Source organism: Artemia franciscana, chromosome 2 (assembly GCF_032884065.1).
Source record: "Artemia franciscana chromosome 2, ASM3288406v1, whole genome shotgun sequence".
In the NCBI taxonomy this organism is placed as follows: domain Eukaryota; kingdom Metazoa; phylum Arthropoda; class Branchiopoda; order Anostraca; family Artemiidae; genus Artemia; species Artemia franciscana.
This window is the reverse complement of record NC_088864.1, coordinates 32,301,213-32,323,238: the sequence shown is the minus strand read 5'-3', so window position 1 is coordinate 32,323,238 and position 22,026 is coordinate 32,301,213. Positions and strand designations below refer to the sequence as shown.

Below are 22,026 nucleotides of genomic sequence, written 5' to 3'. Positions count from 1 at the left end.
TCCATAGCCTCTAAAGTTGGGCTGCAAATCAAATTGAAGAAAACGAAGATCATACCCATAGAAAAAGCCATATCAGCACGACTCTCAGCTGTTGAGATTAACGGCCAAGCTGTTGATGTGGTAAAGCAGTTCACATATCTCGGACCAATTATAACCTCAAGTAGCACATTTGACACCGAAATCCCAGCCAGATCAGCCAAGGCAAGATTTGTGCTTGGACGACTCCTGAGAGCAGTCTTCCACAAACCACAAATTAGTCTCCATGCTAATACCCGAATTTACAACGCCATCGCCTTAAGCATCATGCTGTACGCATCTGAGACATGGCCGATAACCCAGACACAGCTAAGAAGGGTCGATGCTGTTCAGGCTAGACACGTGCGTAAAGTCGAAGGCTTCAAATGGTATGACAAGATCCGCAATGCTGAGATCCTGAAGACCTTTAAGCTGGCGAACCTATCTACCCAAGTAGAAGCCCACTGTCTAAGGTGGTACGGCCACCTACTCCGTCTCCGGCTAAGTACCCCCACAAGGATCATCTCAGACTTCAGTCCGTCGGAAAATGGTTGGAAACGCCCTCGCGGAAGGCCACGCACTAGATGGGCTGATTTAATAAGCCAACACCTGCTCAATCGCAACATCAACCCAAATGAGGTCCTATCCTTAGCCTTGGACAAGGCTACTTGGAGAAGACTGACGGCATTGTCAACCAGTTTCCTCTGTGCTGGTGACCCTGCTGAGCAAGAGCGTTAAGTCAAGTAAGTCAAAGTAAGTTCTACAGTCTTCTATCTTAAATCCAAATTGTTTTTCTGATATTTTGTTTTCGGTCTTCGGATCACTTATCAGAAACCAATGAATCAATCGGTCCGTCACTTCCTATTGAAAGGAAGTTAACCTAATCATTCTGTAAGACCCGGGGTTTAAGTAGTCTTCTTTCCCTGCTTTAGGTATGAAATCGCTACTGGCTTTAAACCGTATACGGGGGACATAACCCAAAGCGAGGCTTCTCATTGCAATGCCAATTTAATAGGTTTGTGTTTTCTCCCATGCCTTCGAGAGCATTATAGGGTATATCCTACGGGCTTCAGGGGCCATATAAGGTTGAAATTCATCCTAGGTCGTTTTTATACAGTTCTTCCTCATAGTTCGGGACGCCAGCTCCTGCTCCACATTTGGGCTTATAAAATAAGCTGGTGTGGGAGTATTTTCTTCAGTGTCTTTTACATGTATTTTGAGCATGCGGTTCAGGGTTTCTACATTGTCTGATGTGAGAGAATCATCTACTCTGGCCACAATTCCCAAGTCTACCCAATGATCTTTTCTTGGAGTATTTAGTAGCCTAATACTACCTTCATCTTATTTAACACTTTCACAGGAATCCCTTCATTTGTTTGGATAACAGTCAATTATCGGCTTTGTCTCCTCTCTTTGACAAATGTTGGAGGGTTTACTTATTTAAACGCATTGTTCTGGCTTTCTGTGAGTCATTCTGTTTCCTGGTCTAGATCCTTTTCAGTTATTCTAGGGTTTTGAGACAGATTGGCAACTTTTCTGGCTAACACTAGGTTAAAGGTTTGCCAATTTGTTTTTTCTGTATCCCTAAGAAGTTTCTTTTTTTGTTGGAATATATCTATTTTAAATCTTATTAGTCGACGGTCAGAGAATGACTGAAGATTGCTCATATGCCAATCCTTTACAAGTCTCTCACGTTGTGAAGAGATTATTATAAAATCCAAAATCTCTCTTCTTCCTCTTGTTATGAAAGTAGGGCTCGAGCCCTAATTGCCCCAAGCAAGGTCTTGACCTGCCAGGTAATCAAGAAGGTCAAGTCCTCTTCCATTTGTGTTGGCACTTTCCCACAATGTGTGAAGTGCATTTGCTTCACATGACAAAATTAGGGGATCTTCTCAATTTTACAATGCTCCACCAGTTCCTATACTTTCTTTGGTGGCGGTTTCTAATCATGTGGTATGTAAGCTGGAATAAACACGACACGTTCATGGCCAATCAGATTTTTCACCATAACAGCTGCTACATCCCTAGGACAATATTTGGACAACTTCCAAGTATCCAAATTTCTTTAATGATAAATACACGCTCTAGGAGTGGTACTCGCATAACCGTGTACATAAGAGTTCAGCTTCTGTGACCTTTCCCATGATCCTCCAGCCGACGACCCATGGCTCCTGGACCATCTCTAAAAATGTCTGCATTTTTGCCAGCTCCCTTCCAAGATTATGGGAAGTGGTGCAGGTTGATCTGCCAGCAATCTAGTCCCCACGACTCATATTCTGGCATAATTTCAATTTAGCTGCAACTAGATCGTTCCACTCCATCCTTTGCTGGGTTGGACTCAACAGGCTTCTTGTAGAGGGGCTCAAGGACCGTCTGTCCTCTCATTCTAATGGGGAATCGAAAGTTCCGCTTCTAAACTTCACGAACAAAGTGCGCGTCAATTACCACGAGGAGGTAGGTCTTTCCTTCCTTGAGGTGGATCTTGGTCACTTTAATTTTTTTTTTCTCTAGTGTGGAAATGATTGCAGGCCACTAACAGCCCCATCAGCTTTTCCAGTGACCCGACATTCAGATCCTCAATAGAGAAATTTCTTCTCGGAGTTGCATCTCCTGGGGCGAGGGGAACACAACTCTGCTACAACCTATTCGCAACCTCCCTAATCCAAGATGCCGTCCTCTCTTCGCGGCTTCTTACTTTTATAATTCCGACCTCAAATCTCGCAGGTACGGTGATGCATTCGTTCCTAAAAAGTCACGTAATCCATACAAGAGAAGGGAGGGGGTGCCAGACATGTCTGCAGATAAATGTAGAGAAGGTCTGGTGGGTATGAATTAAGACTAACCCCCCTTCATATGAAAGAAGCCTTAAACGGTGCTGTGGGCTGATGGCTTTCTTCTTCTTGATGAAAAATCTTTTGTTTTGTGAAACAAAAAATAACATTCATGTTCATACGAGCTCAAAAGGTGGGGGAGGCATATTTCATGAGCAAGTTATAATGCTGAATAAGAAAAGTAATAACTGAGGAACACAGAATATTTAAGAACAGCTACGAGCTATTTCTCTCGCTGTCACACAAATGTAAGCGGGAATAATTTAGTTGCATATCATTGATGGTTATCAGTAACTTAAAACGAGTTTAACAACAAAAAATATCTTAATAGCTCACAACTCACCATCAAAAAATGCCTAAAAGGAAAATAACCTCTCACGTCAATCAGTATCTTCGCGCATAATAAAATAAACAGAAACAAGCAAAAAAAAAATCATGGCCATCTCTGCTCTTGCATGGACGTAACGTCAATAAAATTCATATTACATTCACTATAGCCTAATGTAATCAATTTCTATTGGTTTTTGCCTCTAAAGCCAAAGAAAACAATTCTCTTTAGAAGAGATGGTTCTTGTTGGTGGTCAGAAATAGGAATAATTTGCAGTAAATTGCAATCAGCTATATGCGGAATAAATCACTTGGACGTTACTTCTGTCCGAGATCATGGCTGGTCTTGATTTTTAAGCACTAAAGTTAATCAGCATGTATGTTCATAAACAGAAAAATTAAATGAAACAAGGAAAAGAAATCAAGGACACCTCTGCTCTTGTACGGACATAACGTCCTTTGCTCATAATTTACTGAAAACTAGATGTATTTTAAACAGTGCGATTTCATTTTTCAAAACATAAACGGAAAAAATCACAGTAATAATCAGGATGACTGAAAAGAACTGGCCAAATGAAACTAAACCGAATATTTGGTATATAAGGATACTAACCCCTTGAAATCTCAGTAATTCAAGATTTTATTTCACTTTATTTTTTACTGATCAATATTATAATTACAGTTTTTTTTAATGTTTATAATATGCTCTGTTTTTATTAAAGTGCAAATGATGCTGCTCGCTTTACAATTTTAAGGAATATGGGAGGGGGAAGGGTATAGTAGCCGAACTTGACATAGTCATGGTTGCAAGTAGTCATATTCACAATTAGCCATTGTCACAAGTAGTCATAGTCACAAGTAGTAACATTTAACAATCGTAGGTAGCCTCAGTCACAGTTATTAGCTTTCGCAGTCACAAGTTGTCACAGATGCAAGTAGTCCCAGCCATAGTCACAAGTGGTCGCTGTCACAAGTAGATGCAATTGCAGTTACAGTCACAAGTAGTTGCAGTCCCAGTCAAAATCACGAATAGTCACACTTGCATGCAGTCACAAGCGATCATAGTCAGTAGTAATGGCTACAAAAATACGACCAGCCCTTAACCACTACTCTTTTGTTCTTTACTAGTTTAACAGTGGAGGTTTTTCCATCAGGTGTTTCAGTAGCCCTCCAAAGTTATGCAATTTTAGCAGGTTAACTATGCACTAAAACAGTTTTAAATTTTTTTAAGTCCCTTCATCATGTCTCCATTGGTACACATGTCTATGAAAATACTACCAATCGACTTATTGATTATCATTTCACAATGTTGATGAAAAATGGAGAATATAAACAGCTCAAAGTTCCCCATGAATACCAGCGATAAGCGTATTCCTTAACTACAAGCCGGCGTCATGTCAAGTACCTTTGCCATTATTCTTAAAGTCTACACGAATACAATGAGGTCCTATGCTAATTTACACAAATGCCTATACAAATGCAACGGTGCCGTGTAATATGGCTTCACCGAATAAAATTAGGTCATATGCTAAATTGATATCCTTTTTCATAGTCTTACAAGGCTTGAACGCCATTTCCCGTGGCTTCCACAATAATCTAAAACGCACAAGCACGATAGCCAAGGAAACTCAGTCTGACTAAAAAAGGTTTTACGAAATATTTGACTGGAGTATGGCTTGAACCGGAGATCCCATATATTATTAGGTGGCAATCTAACCAACAGAGCAACAAGCCTTCGTTAATAAATTGTTCTTAGCGATACATTCTACACATCAGGTTTCATGCTAATAAATCATGACCCCCTGTGAGCCAGTTAGTATGGAAATTTGAGAGGGAGTATAAGCAGCTTTTTTGTTGGTTAAAATCTATTGTTCACTGATATAAAGCTTTTATTTGAGCTCGTTAAAGGTGTAAGGAGATTTAAATTCATTGTCATAAATTGATTGATATGACCTTGACAAGGCCACATTTTCTTATAAATGAACTTTTTTTCGCAAAACCTGTCATCGATTATTTTTCAACAAAGATGACGTAGCTTGACCATTTAAATTGTCGTATTTCATTTTAATGCTAACTTAAAGACATGATGATAATTTTCTATTGGCCCATTCTTTTGAAGCAAATAATAAAACCGGTCGAGGGGATCACGGGAAGTGAGTGGCCCTCCATTACCAGTCGCAGTTCTTGGCCCGCGTCAACTCCATGCCCCGCGACACTTCTATGCCTAGGGTAATTTTTCTGGTTTTTTCCGCTTTTTTGCACATCCTTGAAAGACATTAAGTATGCTTGTAAGAAGAAAGTTATCTATGAAATTTTTTTTAGTTTAAAATGAATATGGTACACGTATGTTAATTGGGATTTTTCTTTTAGAAAAACAACTTTTGTAGTGACATTTTTTTCTTAGGACTTAAATATTTTCTTCGTGAAACTTGTTGCATGTTGATTTTTCTTTGTGAAAATTTTTATGTTGATTATTTTCTTTGCGAAACTTTTTGTATGTAGACTTGATTTGGCTTTGTGAAGCTTGATCTATTTTTATTTTCATGAAATTCGTTGTATATTGATTTTTTCATGGTGAAACTTGTTGCATGTTGATTTCTTGCTGGTGAAACTTGTTGTACATTGATTTTTTTCAACATTTTTACCAAGAGAAACTAACATACAATAAGTTGCACTAGCAGTAAAATCAATATGCCACAACTTTCACGAAGGAAAAATCAACGTAGAACAAGTTTCACAAAAAAAAATCAACATACTTTCTTCTCTAGATTATTTCTGTCTTTTGTCATAGTTGACCGTTTAGGCTTTGGATCTCTTAGTGGATATAGAGGATATAGCCCGAACCATATTTTAGCCACATTTGTCAATAAAATCAATGTATGCACGTATACAGTATACATATTAACGAAAAATCAAAATAAAATAAGTTCCATCATAAAAAAATTAAAACAATTTTCACGTGGAAAAAGGTCAACACACAACAGTTTTCATTATGTAACAAGTTTCACAAAGAAAAAACTAATATAAAACAAGTCGCAAGAAGAAAATTCAGCATACCTTCTTCTCTAGATTTATTTCTTTATTTGCAACAACCGACCAGTTAGGCTTAGATCTGTAATCGAGATAGGTTCCGAGCCAAATTATAGGCGCATTTGTGCATAGAATCAAATTATGCTTGACCACATTTTCAATATTTCATGAAAAAAGATCAACATACAGCGAGTTTGATGAAGACAAAATAGACAACAAAAAGTTTCACAAAGAAAAAAGTCAATGCAAAACGAGTGTCATGAAGAAAAAAACAACGTTTCAACAAGTTTGACGAACAAGAACTCAACATGCAACGAATTTTACGATGACAAAATTAACATATAAAAAATTCATGAAGAAATATGAAACTACATGAAGCTTCACGAAGAAAGAAATTTCAGCATACGAAAAGATAATGAGGGAAAAATCAACAAACAACACGTTTAACAAACAAAAATTAACTTGCAACAAGCTTCTCGAAGAAAAATCAACATATAAAAATTTTCATGAAGAAAAAAAATCAACATAAAACAAGTTTCACGAACAAAAAAAAATCAATATACAAAAAGTTTCACGAAGGAAAAATCACCATGTGTTTTCAGTTTTCTTCAATATAAACATTTTTCTGCTTTTATTATTTTTGGATCATTCAAAATCAGATTTTGGGAGTTCGTATTAGGGCATTATCCCTTCTAGAGTTAGAGGGTTTGACTGTCTTTTTAATTTTCTTGAATATAAAGGTTTTCCCGATTTTTTTATTATTTCTGGATTGATCAAACTCAGATTTTGGGGATTCATCTTAGGACATTAACCCTTCATGGCTTGTAGAGTTTGACCGTGTTTTCATTTTTCTTTAATATAACCCTTTTTCGAATCCTTATTATTTTTGGATTAATCAAACTCACATTTTGGGAATTTACCCCAGGGCACTAATCCTTTAGGGGTTTGAGAGTTTGACCGAGCTTTCATTTTCCTTTAATAAAAACCTTTTTCCAATATTTATTATTTTAGGATTGATCAAACTCAAATTTAGAGAGTTTGTAATAGAACACTAACCTTTCTAGAGTTTGAGAGTTTGGCCGTGTTTTCACTTTTCTTTAGTATAAGGCTTTATCCAATTTTTACTATTTTTTGGATTGATGAAACTCAGAATTTTGGGAGTTCATCATAGAACAAAAACCATTCTAGGGTTTAAGAGTTTGACCATATACTCATTTTTTTTTAATTTAAAATATTTTCTGATTTTTCTTGTTTTTGGATTGATCCAATTTGATTTTGGGGGTTTAAGAGTTTGACCATATATTAATTTTTCTTCAATTTAAAACTTTTCTGATTTTTCTTGTTTTCGGATTGATCTAATTTGATTTTTGTGAGTTCGTCATAGGGCACTAACCTGTCTAGAGTTTGAAAGTTTGATTGTGTTTTCACTTTTCTTTAATTTAAAACTTTTTTCCGATTTTTATTATTGAGGATTGATCAAATTCAAATTTTGGGAGTTCGTCATTGAGCACTAACCCGTCGAGAGTTTGCGAGTTTGACCGTGCTTTCATTTTTCTTTAATATAAACCTTTTTCAGATTTTTATTATTTTAGGATTGATCAAACTTAAATTCAGGGAAATCGTCTAACACTTTTAGAGTTTGAGAGTTTGGCCGTACTTTCACTTTTCTTTAGTACAAAGCTTTTTAAAATCTTTACTATTTTTTGGATTGATCAAACTCAGATTTTTGGAAGTGCACTTTAGGACACTAACCATTCTAGGGTTCAAGAGTTTGACCGTATTTTCATTTTCGTTAATACAAACCTTTTTCCAACCTTATTATCTTTAGATTGATCAAACTCAAATTTTCGGAGTTCGTCTTAGAGCACTAATCCTTCTAGGGTTTGAGAGTTTGACCAATGTTTCATTTTTGTTTAATTTAAAACTTTTTCCGATTTTTATTGTTTTTGGATTGATCAAATTCGAATTTTGGGAGTTCGTCATAGGGCACTAACCCGTCTAATTAAGCCGTGTTTTCACTTTTCTTTAGTATAAGGCTTTATCAAATTTTTAAATTTTTTTTTTTATTGATCAAACTCAGAGTTTTGTGAGTTCGTCGTAGGAAACTAGCCATTCTAGGGTTTATAAGTTTGACCGTTGCATTTTCTTTATATATAAACCTTTTTCTAATTTTATTATTTTTGGATTGACCAAACACAGGTTTTCGGAGTTCGTCTTAGGGCACTAATCCTTCAAGAGTTTGAGAGTTTGACCATGTTTTAATTTTTCTTTAATATCAGCCCTTTTCAATTTCATTAATTTTTCAGTTTATCAATCTCAGAGTTCTTAACTTCATCTTGATGCACTGACCCGTACAGGTTTGAGAGTTTAACCAAGTTTTCACTTTTCTTTAATATAAAGTCTTTTCCGATTTTATTATTTTCAGGATGGATCAAACTCAGATTTCGTTGCTTCGTCATAGGGCGCTGACCCGTTTAGAGTTTGAGAGTTTTACCGTGTTGTCATTTTTTTTAATATACACCTTTTTTATTTATTTTTATTCTTTGGTTTTATAAACTCAGAGTTTGTTGCTTCGTCTTAGGGCACTGACCCATCTATGCTTTCATAGTTTATCCGATTTTTCATTTGTTTTAATATAGGTTTTTTTTTCAATATTATTTTAGGATTTATCAACCTCATATTTTGCTACGTTGTTAAAAGCCCTTTTTTCAATTACATGCTTATCCAAACACCAAGCAATACTTTTCTAAAGACCTTATTATATCATTTCAGAACAAGTTATGTTCTTAGTATTCCTAATAAACCCGTTACTTCAAGTCTGATTGCGCATCTTGTTTCACTCTCCGACTTTACTTTTCGACTTTATGCACACCCCAACACCAGGCAATACTTTTCAAAATACTTTATTAAAAATACTTTATTAAACCATTTGTCCTGTGGTGTCGCAGTGGATTTGACCTTAGCTTGGTAATACGGGACCCAGAGATCGAATCACGCTGCAGGAATGCACTGCAGGGCCGACGTAGGGACCATAGTAGTCAAGAAGCGTCGTTAATTCTTAAATTATTAAATCATTTCAGAACAAGTTCTTTTCTTAAAATCCCTTCTAAACCCTTTTTTTTTCAAATTGGAGTACACACCTTTTTTCATACCCAACATTACTTTTCGACCTTATGCATACTCTAACACCAAGTAATACTTTTTAAAAGGCTTTATTATAACATATCATAGCAAATTCTTTTCTTGATATTGCTCCTAAGCCCATATTCCTCCTAAATCCATTTTTTTAATGAAAATCAGAAAAAGGTTAATATTAAAGAAAAATGAAAACACGGTCAAACTCTCAAACCCTAAAAGGCTTAATGGCCCAAGACAAACACCCAAAATCTGAGTTTGATCAATCAAGAAATAATAAAAATCGGAAAAGATTTATATTAAAAAAGTTGAAAACAATGTCAAACTCTAAGACACTAGAAGGGTAAGCGACCTAAGACCAACTCCTAAAATCTGTTTTTGGTCAATCCAGAAATAATAATAAAAAAAAAGCTTGATAGTCAAGAAAACTGAAAATACGGTCTAACTCTCAAACCCTAGAAGGCCTATTGGCCCTAAGAGACACACTCCTGTATACTGAGTTTGATCAATCCAATAATAGTAAAAGTTGGAAAAGGTTTTATATTAAACCAAGATGGAAATACGGTCAAACCCTCAAACTCTAGAATGGTTTATGTTCTAAGACAATCTCCCAAAGTCTGAGTCTGATCAATCAAAAATAATAAAAAAAATGGGAAAAGCTCGATATTCAAGAACACCGACAATATGGTCAAAGTCTCAAACCATAGAAGGGTTATTGCCCTAAGACAGCCTTATTCTAAGTGTTTAGACCCCCTTCGCCCGTGTAACACCTGGCTGACAGAAAAAATCTGAAAATAAAGAAAATATTTTTTTAAAACCCTCAAAATCTAGAAGTGCTACGCCTAATTAAGGAAGAATATCAAGAAAAAAGAATTTGCTTGGAGTTAATAAATACAGTCTCTTGAAGCCTTTAGTTAAAGATTAAAAATGAAACTGTTATTTCTTTAAAAAGCCCCCTTATCGCCTTGTCGAAGGCCGGGATCCCACTCAGAGTGCTTCCTCAAAGCACCCCGGCAAAGGATGGGATTTCTGGCAACATGTCCATATATACCACGACAAAACATAACACCCTTGAAAAAAAACTAAATAAAAAAATAAGTTTTTTTAACTGCAAGTAAGGAACGACATTAAAACTCAAAACGAACAGAAGTTTTCATCATTTGAAAGGGGTTGTCCTCTCCTCAACGTCTCGCCCTTTACGCTAAAGTTTGACTCTTTGTCACAGTTTTACTTTTCAAAACAATAAAAACTTTAGCGTAAAGAGTGAGGCGTTGAGAAGGGGACAACCCTTTCATATACAGAATAATTTCTGCTCGTTTTAAGTTTTAATGTCGCTCCTTACTTGCAGTTAAAAAAAAACTTGTTTTATTTAATTTCTGACCGTTTTTGAATTAATGCATGTTTTGATTTTGGCTCACCGCACATGAATAAATTAAAACGAAACTTGCATATTTTTTTTACTAAATGGCTTTCTCGTAGTTTTGATTGGACGATTTTGATAAAAAAGAGGTGAGGGAGGAGGCCCAGTTGCCCTCCTATTTATGGCTACTTAAAAATGCAACCAGAACATTCTATTTTTGTACGAACGTTTTATTAGTAATAGATATACGTAACTTACGAATTAACTTACGTAACGAACTTCTATATTTGTATATTTTTATTACGCATATGAGGGGGTTTTCCCCCTCGTCAATACCTTGCTCTTCATATTAAAGCTTGAAATTCTTCCCAATTCCTTCAGAATGACCCCTGAATCACAAAGGCCGTAGAATAAATAATTGAAATTACTAAAAATGCTTTAGCGTAAAGAGCAAGGTATTGAGGAGGAGATGATCCCCCTTATATACATAATATTTTTTGTTCGTTTTAAGTTTTAATGCTGTTCCTTACTTTCAGTTGAAAAAACCTTTTTTTTTATTTATTTGCTCATTGTTTTTTTTAATAATGCTAGAAAATCCTGCCCCCCCTTCATGGAAATTCTCTTGCCTCGTGATAAATCTTTTCATGAAAAGTTCCTTTCATGCAACCTCCAACCCACCCCAACGTCAAAAAGTCCCCCTGAAAACGTCTGTACACTTCCCAATAACCATTACTATATGTAAACAAATGTCAATATTTGCAACTTGTAGCCCATCCCTCGGGGATTATGGGGGATTAAGTCGTCCCCAAAGACATAGTTATCACGTTTTTTTACTATGCTGAACAAAATGGGTATCTACAAATTTTGATCCGGTGACTTTGGGGAAAAAGTGAGCGTGGGAGGGGCCTAGGTGCCCTCCAATTTTTGGTCACTTAAAAGGGGTACTAGAAGTTTTAATTTTAGATTTAGATTGAAATTAGATTGATTTCTCTCGTAACATTATAGAACCGCTGGTTCGATACGATCACTCCTGGCGAAAAAAAAAAAAAAAAAAAAAAACAATTTAACACGCATCCGGGATCTGTCTTCTGGCACAAAATACAAAATTCCACATTTTTATAAATAGGAGCTTGAAACTTTTACAGTAGGGTTTTCTGATACGCTGAATCTGATGTTGTGATTTTCGTTAAGATTCTATGACTTTTAAGGGGTGTTTTTCCCTATTTTCTAAAATAAGGCAAATTTTCTTGAGCTCGTAACTTTTGATGGGTAGGACTAAACTTGGTGAATCTTATAAATGGAAAATCAGCATTATAATACGATTCTTTTGATGAAACTATTGATATCAAAATTCCGTTTTTAGAGTTTCGGTTATTATTGAGTCGGGTCGCTCCTTACTGTTCGTTACCACGAAAAGTTAGATAAGGAATATGAAAAAGCTGAAAATAACCATAAAATGTATCTGGGATACGTACTTCATCATGAGAGAGTGATAAACTCGCTCATGCAGTGAACGAAGTTATCTATGTAGGCAAAATTCATTGTGTGAGTATAAAATATGATATTCGGAAATTATGGTTTCGTAGGGCTTTAATAAGGCTACATGAATATGAACTAGTTTTGTATTCTCTCCGGTTGTAAGCGACTTACAAAACTAAAAATGAACAAAGTTCTGAATGAGAATAGGTTTAGCGGTGGACAATGCGATGTTGTATTGAAGGTGGCAGCTAGGTCTGAGAATAGGTTTAGCAGTGGACAATGCGATGTTGTATTGAAGGTGGCAGGTAAGTCTTTGTATTGTCATAAATCGATTTTATTGAATGTTTTTCAGTGTTTACTGAAATGATAAAAAGTGAACGCTCGAAATATGAGGTTGAACTTGGGCATGCATGGATTTTCTAACACTATCGTAAAATATACGTAAGAATATACCAGGAGAGTTACATCTCTTGTTCACTCCCCTAGACAGAACGGCTATGCCAGTCCCTGTTTCGAGGATGAACAGTAACTCACATGGATGTCAATTCCTAAATTTTCTGTCCTTCTATAAATAATGGTAAGTCTTTTATTTGGAAACTAATGGTGTTATATGGTATAATGTATACCTCCTGAGTAAGAAAAAAAAATATTGTTTCAAAGTCTGGAAATAAAAATGCTTAGAGGCGGTCTGACAAAGGTTAGGCCTAACCAGAAAAAAAAAGAAAAAGAAAGAGGCTTTTCATAGAAAATCCCCCAGAACCACCTACCAATAAAAAGAAAGAGGCTGGCCTAGCAAAAAGAGAGTGGACCATTTACATAGGATTTGCTATCAGAAAAGGGTGTAAGAAATAGTCTACACAATGTAGTGAGAAAGTTCCGAAAAACCTGTTTCAAAGCCTTGAAAAAAATGCTTAGAAATGGTAATGTCCATTTTTAAGCATCGGAGGGTGAAAAGGCCCCTCCCCCACCAAAAAAATAAGAAAGAAATTGCCTCTCAATAGAAAATGCCCAGGAACTACCTATCAAAACAGAGAATGGAGGATATCCGTAGAATATCCTCCTGGAACTATCAATCAAAAAGGGAATGGAGATTCTTCATGGAAAATCCACCAGAATTGCTTTCCAAAGAGAAAATGGAGGTTCTCCATAGGAAATCCCCAGGAACTGCCTCTTTTTTAGGCAAAAATATAAGATCATGTTTTTCCGTGAGGTCTCGATTGTTGGAAGTTTGAATTCTTTGTTGGGGTAGCTGGAATTTCTTTGAATAAACAATATCTCCTAGCCAAATTTTGATGCATGGGGCTTAGGACCAAGTGAGATTCTGACTAGACTTTGTCTTGGAACACGTATTTTTACCCACAAGAAAAAGAACTTTCCCAGTAGGCCATATAAGAATATCCGTAAAAAAAAGAGAGTGGACCTTTGACATAGAATTTGATGTCAGAAAAAGTAATTTTAGCTTTGCTATTGGAATTAGGTTGCAAAAAAGGAATTACACTTGCTAGATTGGGAAATCCCACAGGAAAAACGGAATAGGAGGCTCTTTATGGGATTTATGGTCGCACAAAAGGGAATTGGAGGCTCTGAATGGGAAATCCCCAGGAAAAAGAAATTACACCTGCTATAAAGTATTTGCTGTCGGAAAAAAGGAATTGCACCTGTTCCATTGAGACATACTCTAGGAAAAAAGGAATTGCACTTGCTGGATTGGGAACTCCCGTGTAAATACACTCCTCTCTGTCTACTAAATTGTTCAACAAAGCATTGGTTAAGTAATCCGAGCCTTGTTGAAGCTTGGCGAAAATCCAAAATTTTATACCATCTATGGCTAAAGTGTGAGTCCCGTCGTTCTGGCTGGGCTTCAAATATTCATCTTCCTACAAAACGGAGGTTGGCAAAATCCATGTATTAGAACTTGATATTTGAAGAGACTTCCCAGCATGCCTGTCAATCCCAAACTTCCCTCTAGAGAAACATCTCAAGAGACCCTCTCGGTGCTCGCCTATCCAGCCATGATTTTCCTGATTCCGAGTGGATTTTGTACTTTTCTGCTGAATTCTCAATGCCAGATGCCTGTTTTTAGTCGGAATATGAAGGAAAGTTTGATGTATTTCTTTCTTTCTTTCCTCCGGACAATTTTGCTATCTCGATTGATTCTGTAGTGGGAGCATTGATAAGCTTAAAACGTAAGAAATCCTCCCGCATTGATAGAGTGAGTGCTCTTCGCATTCTTCATGGTAGTGGCTAATGGTTATTCATATTACTCTTTTGATGCAGATGGTTGTGATCCAAGAAATTGTATTTTCTTCTTTCTCAACTTGGAGATCTCGATCCAATACCTAACAAAGGTAAATTCGCCACCAAGTGCTTGTCGTTCTGTCCTATAACAGTGGCTACTACTTTCTCCAAGCTTTTCCAACTGCTCTGCGTCGACCATCTGTGCAAGAAGTGTTATGTTCCGCCATACCATTTTGTTTTTAGCCACGTGTTGGTTTTGCCCATGATTTGTCCCTTGTCACAAACGCATTGATTGATGCTGATGAATTAGGAGAAATTCTTGTGCTTTCAGGTCGCGATGTGCACGAAGGGTTTGATTCTCTCATTCACGCCACTGTTACTCCCTGCAGCAAAACGTGGGGTAAGTCCATTGTGTATCAGAGCCCCCCCCAAGACATGTGTTCTCGTCTTGAAGTTTGCCTAGTATTCCATTCAGCATGCAAAGTGGATAGCTCTCCAATGTACCATTTGTCCTCAACCACACACCCACTCCTAATATTGTTTTGGACGTCCAGAAAGGTTTCGTTTCATCTCCTTCACTCTTCAACAGTGGAGTTCTCGATGCGCAGTCCAAAGTTCCCTTGTCCTTCATCTTCAATGGTCGCAATTTATCTCTCGTCTCTTATGGAGTCAAAAGGGTTGCCACCCCTAGCGATGTAGCCAATCACTATTTCTAGGGATTTTTGCTATTTCCTAAGCCAAAAAATCACTAAATCAGCAAGTAAATGGCTGGATTATTGAAGAAAATCACTAAATCAACTACATATCAATAAAATCTAGTGATTTTTTTCTCACCAAGTCGCAACCCTGGCATTAGTGATATTTTAACATCGCTACAATTTGAGTATGCAAAACCCAGTCGTTAATGCAATGCTGGAAAGTCGGAAGTTGTAATCTTCAACTGTAAGCACGTAACGCCTGTAGATATTCCTCTCAGGAACAGCAGAATCAGGATAGTTGATCAAATTACTTACCTCAGTCTCTCTATTGGTTCCTACATAAAGCACACACGACAACTCCTTTTGTGACAAAAAAGCTATTTTTCAGCTATATTCAGTAACATGATTTATGCATAGCACCGTTCGGAAAATGTTTACTAAAACAAATAAGTCAGAACTTCGTTCAGTTTTCTTTCGCTTCAGAAAATATCATCTAAGTCCTCCTTCATGGACTTGTATCTCTTATCTCGTTAGAAAATTCAGGGTAGCTGACCATGTTATATTCCTAGAAAAGTAAGTCTCTGTATATAATACGCGTCTTTCGAGGCCGAGCCATCCTGGGACTTCTGTGCTATCACAGTGATTTATCACAGTGTTTGACGTGTTATTTATTTGTCTGTGTTTAGTTGTGTTTTTTTTCTCCGTCTTTCTTTTAGGTATAACGAGTTTTCAAATAAATAATCAATAATAACCCCAAATTTTAAAAATCTTCATGGCTCTTCGTGGGCAAAGAGCCTATTGCGATTTCACTAGACTTTCCCAATAAAATTCACCCACATAATGTGGAAAACATCCGTCGGCCTTCTACCTTTGAGTCCGGTCGACGTTATCAGTCTTGAGTCTGCTCAAAAATTCCGGTAGCCCCACATTGCTTCCAGTGGGCAAAATCCATATAATGAGTACAATCTTGGTTGCCCGTTTGCCTGCAAGTCCAGTGCACAATGTTGGTCATGAGTCAACCCAAAATCTGGGCTGCCTCGCCGTCATTCTTGTTGGATTTCCCAGAAGGCTAAACCCATACAACACGTAAAATCTCAGTCACCCGTTTGCCTGCAAGTCCATATGACTTACTTAGACTTAAACTTAGGTTCTCCCACGCCCGGGGGCGCATAAGGCAGCAACAGTGGCTCGCCACGACAACCTGTCCTGAGCTTTCGACCAAAGCTCCTCCATTGAAGACCTTGCCAGCCTCGCCTCCTTCTCTAACATCCTGCCAACGGTCATTTTGGGTCTCCCTGTCTTGCGGAGGCCAGGGGGTATCCAACACCATATCTCATGAGGTAGCCTTCCATCACCCATTCGCACCATGTGCCCCCAATACATCCGTCGACGCTTTCTAATGGCATCAAGGATGGGGGTATGATTTGTCATGGTATAAATCTCATCATTTGTTATTCTCTCAGTCCAATGTATATTTAAAATAGATCTTATGCAGTTATTATCGAATACCCGTAGTCGTTTTTCTAGTTACGCAGTGATACTTCAAGTTTCACAACCATATGTAAGGACGGAGAGGACATTGCTATTATAAATTCTTTTAGCTTCTGAGAATATTTGCTATTTCTCCAAAGATTTCTGAGACAATTGAAAGCAGAGCCAGCCAATGCTATTCGGCACAAAATTTCTCTTTCAGGATTGGCATCTTGCGTAAGATTGCTGCCGAGATATTTGAACTCTCTCACTACTTCAATTTCCTCATTGTTGACCAAAAGTCCCTCAGCTAAGTCAGGATTGACCACATTTGACATTGATTTAGTCTTGTTAGCGTTGATAGAGAGTCCAACAGCATTTGCCACACGCCCAAGTTCATTTATATTGTGTTGTATAGCTTCTGATTCGTGAGCGAAGAGCGCAATATCGTCCGCAAAAACACCATCATGAAGGGCTCTTAGTGGGTTTAATTGTAGACCCCCACTGAAGCTACATCCACAAAGTACAAAATCTATGACTATGGCAAATAACAGTGGCGATAGAATGCACCCCCCTCTTACACCCAACTGAACAGTGAACCAGCCCGTTAGGCCACCCTCGGTTTGTACTGCGCGCATAATATCGAGGTATAGCGCTTTAATTATATTTACCACATGGTCTCGCGGTGTATCGAGTCGACGGCCTTGAGAAAGTCAATAAAGTCCCTCAGCTAAGTCAGGAATGACCGCATTTGACATTGATTTAGTCTTGTTAGCGTTTATGGAGAGTCCAACAGCATTTGCCACACGCCCAAGTTCATTTATATTGTGTAGTATAGCTTCTGATTCGTGAGCGAAGAGTGCAATGTCGTCCGCAAAAACACCATGAAGGGCTCTTAGTGGGTTTAATTTTAGACCCCCACTGAAGCTACATCCACGAAGCAAAAAATCTATGACTATGGCAAATAACAGTGGCGATAGAATGCAGCCCTGCCTTACACCCGACTGAACGGTGAACCAGTCCGTTAGGCCACCCTCGGTTTGTACTGCGGACATAATATCGAGGTATAGCGCTTTAATTATATTTTCCACATGATCTCGCGGTGTATCAAGTCGACGGCCTTGAGAAAGTCAATAAATACTGTGAGTAGTTGAACCTGCCATTCATTAGATTCTTCGAGCAGGACTCTTAGGCCAAATATTAGGTCACAACACGATCTGTTTTGGCGGAATCCATGTTGTTCATATCTCAGAACTTTCTCCACTTTACTTTGAATTCTATTGAGAATAATTTGGCACAAAACCTTGCTGCCAACTGATTGTAAAGCGATGCCTCTCCAATTATCACATTTAGTCTTTTATCCTTTTTTGAAGAGTTTTACAATTACTGCCTTTGACCATTCACTCGGGACTTTTTCATCATCCCAAACACGTGACAAAAGTTCAAACATGGGCACTGCTAGTGCGCTTCTACCATATTTCAACAGTTCTGGGGGTATCCCATCGTTACCGGCTGCCTTTCCGTTTTTCAAAGTCATTAGAGCCTCTTTTACTTCACTTAGCAAGAGAGGTCCGGAATATATTCCAAGATCAAACAGTGTTTCTTCAGGTATATTTAAAGAAGCTGTGGGAGGCACCTGATTTAATACCTCGGTGAAATGTTCCATCCAGCGTCGGTTTATGTCATCCGTCTGGGTTAATAAGATGCCTTCTTTGTTTTCAACTTGGGTTGAAGAAGCCTTCGAAATACCTGCAAGCTCCTTTGTTATAGCGTACACAGTACGACTATCTCCCCGCCTGGTGGCTACTTCAGCCTAATCAGCCATAGTTTCGAGGAACACCCTCTTATCATTCCTATTCCGTGTTTTGACTTGTTTATTGAGGCGCTTATACTGCGCTTTTAAATCATCAAGATGTTCTCTAGTGCATGTCGTGTTATGCTCATGTCTATCTACGAGAATTTTGACTTTTGCCCTTTGATCAATGATATCCCAGGTACTTTCAGATATCCACTGCTCTTTCTTCTTCCTGTTATATCCCACAACTTCTTGTGCCGCTTCTTTCAAGGACTCGACGATCTTTTCCCATTGATTATCAATTGACAACTCGTCCCTTAGCATGGAAAACTTATTTGACAAAGTAGATGTATACTATTGTAATACATACGGGTCCTGCAGTTTTCTCACATTAAATCTTTTTACTGACCGCTGGGGCTTTATGACAGTTTTTAGTTTCAGCTTAAACTTAGCTACAACAAGTTGATGGTCGGAATAGCAGTCGACACCTCGAAAGGTCCTAACATCCTCTAAACAACGTCGTCTGTGCTTGGCAATTAAAATATGGTCTATTTCATTTCTTGTTACACCATCAGGCGAGTTCCAAGTATATTTGTGTATTTGTTTATGAGGGAACCATGATGCGCCGACAATAAGTTCTTGAGTCGCACAGAAGTCAATTAAACGTACACCGTTATCGTTGATTTCCCCCAGTCCATGCTTACCAAAGATAGCTGGGGCATAGGAGGCATCACTTCCAACTTTAGCGTTAAAGTCCCCACACAAAGTCACAATATCGTGCCGATGCGCTTTAGCAACAACATTTGACAACACGCGATAAAAATCATCTTTGGTCTGATCAACGGTATCATTGGTTGGGGCATACACAACAATAACTGTCAATTTGGCCTGAGAAGTGGCAAAGCGAGCATGAAGGATCCGCTCATTAATAGGTTCCCAGTCCACTAGGCATTTTTTGGCCCGACTACTTAATGCCATTCCAACACCTGCCTCTTTTCTAGTTTCAAGTCCAGAATACAAAATATGGTATGTTTTACTATTCAAAGTACCAAAACCGGTAAGTCTGGTCTCAGAGAGTCCAGCAATGTCAATACGGAACTTATCAAGGGTCCTCATAACACTGTTGAGTTTTTCTGGCTGTGTTTCTTGATTAACTGTTCTAACATTCCAGTATCCAATACGAAAACACTCGGTCGTTTTCAAGAATCCTGTCTGGGGGCGTGCGTTAGTTGTCATCAAAGAAGAAGTCAATTTGAGGCTATCTATTGCTGTTTCTTGAGTAATCGGTTTTACGGTGGCGGGTTACTTGCCCTCCGACCAACCCTCCTCCTTTTTCCAGGCTTGGGACTGGCTGTATAACAGGCGGAGTTAAAATGACTTGGTGCCCATAAGTGCAAAACAGGGTATGGGGAGGGTAGGTATTAATTTCTAATTGCCTTTCATCTGTACTAAGCCTAAATTAGGATTGTACGAGGTGATACCTCCTTTCTTGTTACAGAGAAACCTGATGACATTTATTTTAAAGCTTTATTTAACTTAACTGATTTGCTTTGTATTTCATAGACAAAATTATGCTCAGTGATTGGCAACTACAGATCAGCTGTTACGAAGGAGGGTTGATGGGACATTTGGTAGCTGAGGGAGGGCAGACATCTCAAAGAGTGTACTTTAATGCCCAAACATCCTATGGGCTTTCTCAATAGAAAAAGCATGGAGAATCTGAAAAAATCTTAATCACCGGTTCATCTGCAAGCCCATTGCCAGTCATGGCATCAACCCAAAAATCTCGGCTACCCAACTATGACTTTAGTGGTCTTTCCCAGTAGGCAAAGCCCACACAATATGAAAAATATCCATCGCTTGATTGCCTGGAAGTCCAGGTGACTTGTTGGCGATAAGTGTAGAAAAGGGTAAGAATTAGGTAAATTAGTACATCAGGTAAGAATTAATCTTTAATCTCCCTTCATTTAGATTAAACCCGAATAAGGTTTGTGAAATTTATTTTGAAGCTTTATTTAACTAAACCGATTTGCTTTTTTATAGATAGAATTATGCCAACCGATCACTTTTTTATCCTTAAAATGGAACCAGAACTTTGGATTTATAATTGAGTAAGTATCCTCCAACGTTTATGCGACCATCCGCTCCATAGAAACTTGATATGTTCATAAGGGGAGCTTGCATAGCTTACAGCCTTTGTCAGAGGGGATAAGGGGAGCTGGCCAACCCAGAAGCATAAATATTTGACGTTTGGACTATTTTGAACAAAATGGCAAAGTCAAAATTTGACCGGATACCTTAGGAAGAAAAAATATATGAGACGGGGTTGGCTGCCCTTCCATTACGTTTGACTCTTGAAAAGGGAAATAAAACTTTGTTTCTCAGTCGAATGAACCTCATTCAAAGTTTATACGACCCCCATTCCATAGAAACCATATTAGCCATTTTGGAAACTTACATTCTTACCTCTGGTGGTGTATGTCAACCCCTCAGGAATAGTTATTTGGCCTTTGGACAGTTTTTAACAAAAGGGTTGGAATGCATTTGGGAAAAATAGGTGCGGGATGGTATTTACCTTCCAATCATTTTTGGCTCTTTAAAATGGAACTAGAACTTTCAATCGAATGAGCCTACTCCAAAGTCTATACGATGACCCCTTTCATAAAAGCCTAATATATTAACAGTGGGTAACTTGCATAGCTTGCACGAGGCTTGGGGGGGGGGTCCTGGAGGCATAATTATCGAAATTTTGGACTATTTTGACCAAAATGCTAATCGCAAGTTTTTGATCGAATGCATTTGGGGAAAAAGATGTTTGGGAGGGATGGGCTGGCCTCGCTCCAACCACTTTTGACTCTTGACGAGGGAATTAAAACTTTCAATTTCCATTAGAACCTCCTAAGTTTCTACGGACATCCCTGCCATAAAAACCTTATATGTTAACAATGGGCAACTTGCCTAACCAACAGCCTTTTCCCAAGGGGGAGGGTTGACCCCCATGGTTATATAAAAATTTTGATAGGAGGCCTTTGAGTGAAAAAGGGCATATGGAGCTAGTTTTCCTCTGATCACTTTGGACTCTTAAAAAGGGCACTAGAATGTTTGATTTCCAATCGGATGAGGCCCTTCCGAAGTTTGTAAGTCCATCTCTTCAATATTAAGTGCCTCCGGTAAAAATAATAAATAAAAATACACGAAGTATTATGGCTCCTTTCTATAGGCAGTGTTATAGTGCTGTCTCTAATATACAATGTTTTGATCCATTGAAGCATTTGTGCAAAATATAAATAAACATCATATATTAGAGGACACAGGGGCTTCAGCCGAGTGGAAGACCAAAGGACATGCAGAATGTCCATCTATATGAATAGTAATAACCCTCACCGTCCACTCTATGTTCTGTTGTAAAAATATTATTAAGGACTTATTCAATAAAACTACAGTTCATCTACTGTCTTGTCTAAATACTCAAGATTTTATCCAATTTATTAATTACCATCCAACATTTTAATTCTTAAAAAGTGGGAGGTTGTGAATCAGTTTACAATCATTGATATATACGATTCAACTGTGAGAAATCGAAGGTTTGTGGGGCCTGGGCATGATCTGAAAAACGATCGGAAATAAAATTGAAAAAACTTTTTCATC

At 37.9% G+C, this 22,026-nt stretch overlaps 1 protein-coding gene across 1 annotated transcript; it reads right to left on the bottom strand.

Annotated features, from left to right (window-relative positions):
• Positions 1-18,732: 18,732 nt before the first annotated feature.
• LOC136034784 (craniofacial development protein 2-like) lies at positions 18,733-19,614 on the bottom strand. The gene has a single exon (XM_065716199.1). The coding sequence runs from the start codon at positions 19,612-19,614 to the stop codon at positions 18,733-18,735; it is 882 nt and encodes a 293-aa protein (XP_065572271.1).
• Positions 19,615-22,026: the final 2,412 nt, after the last annotated feature.

Bases quoted from the DNA above. Each gene is read 5' to 3' on its own strand.
- LOC136034784 (XM_065716199.1), bottom strand. From the start codon at position 19,614: ATGACAACTAACGCACGCCCCCAGACAGGATTCTTGAAAACGACCGAG.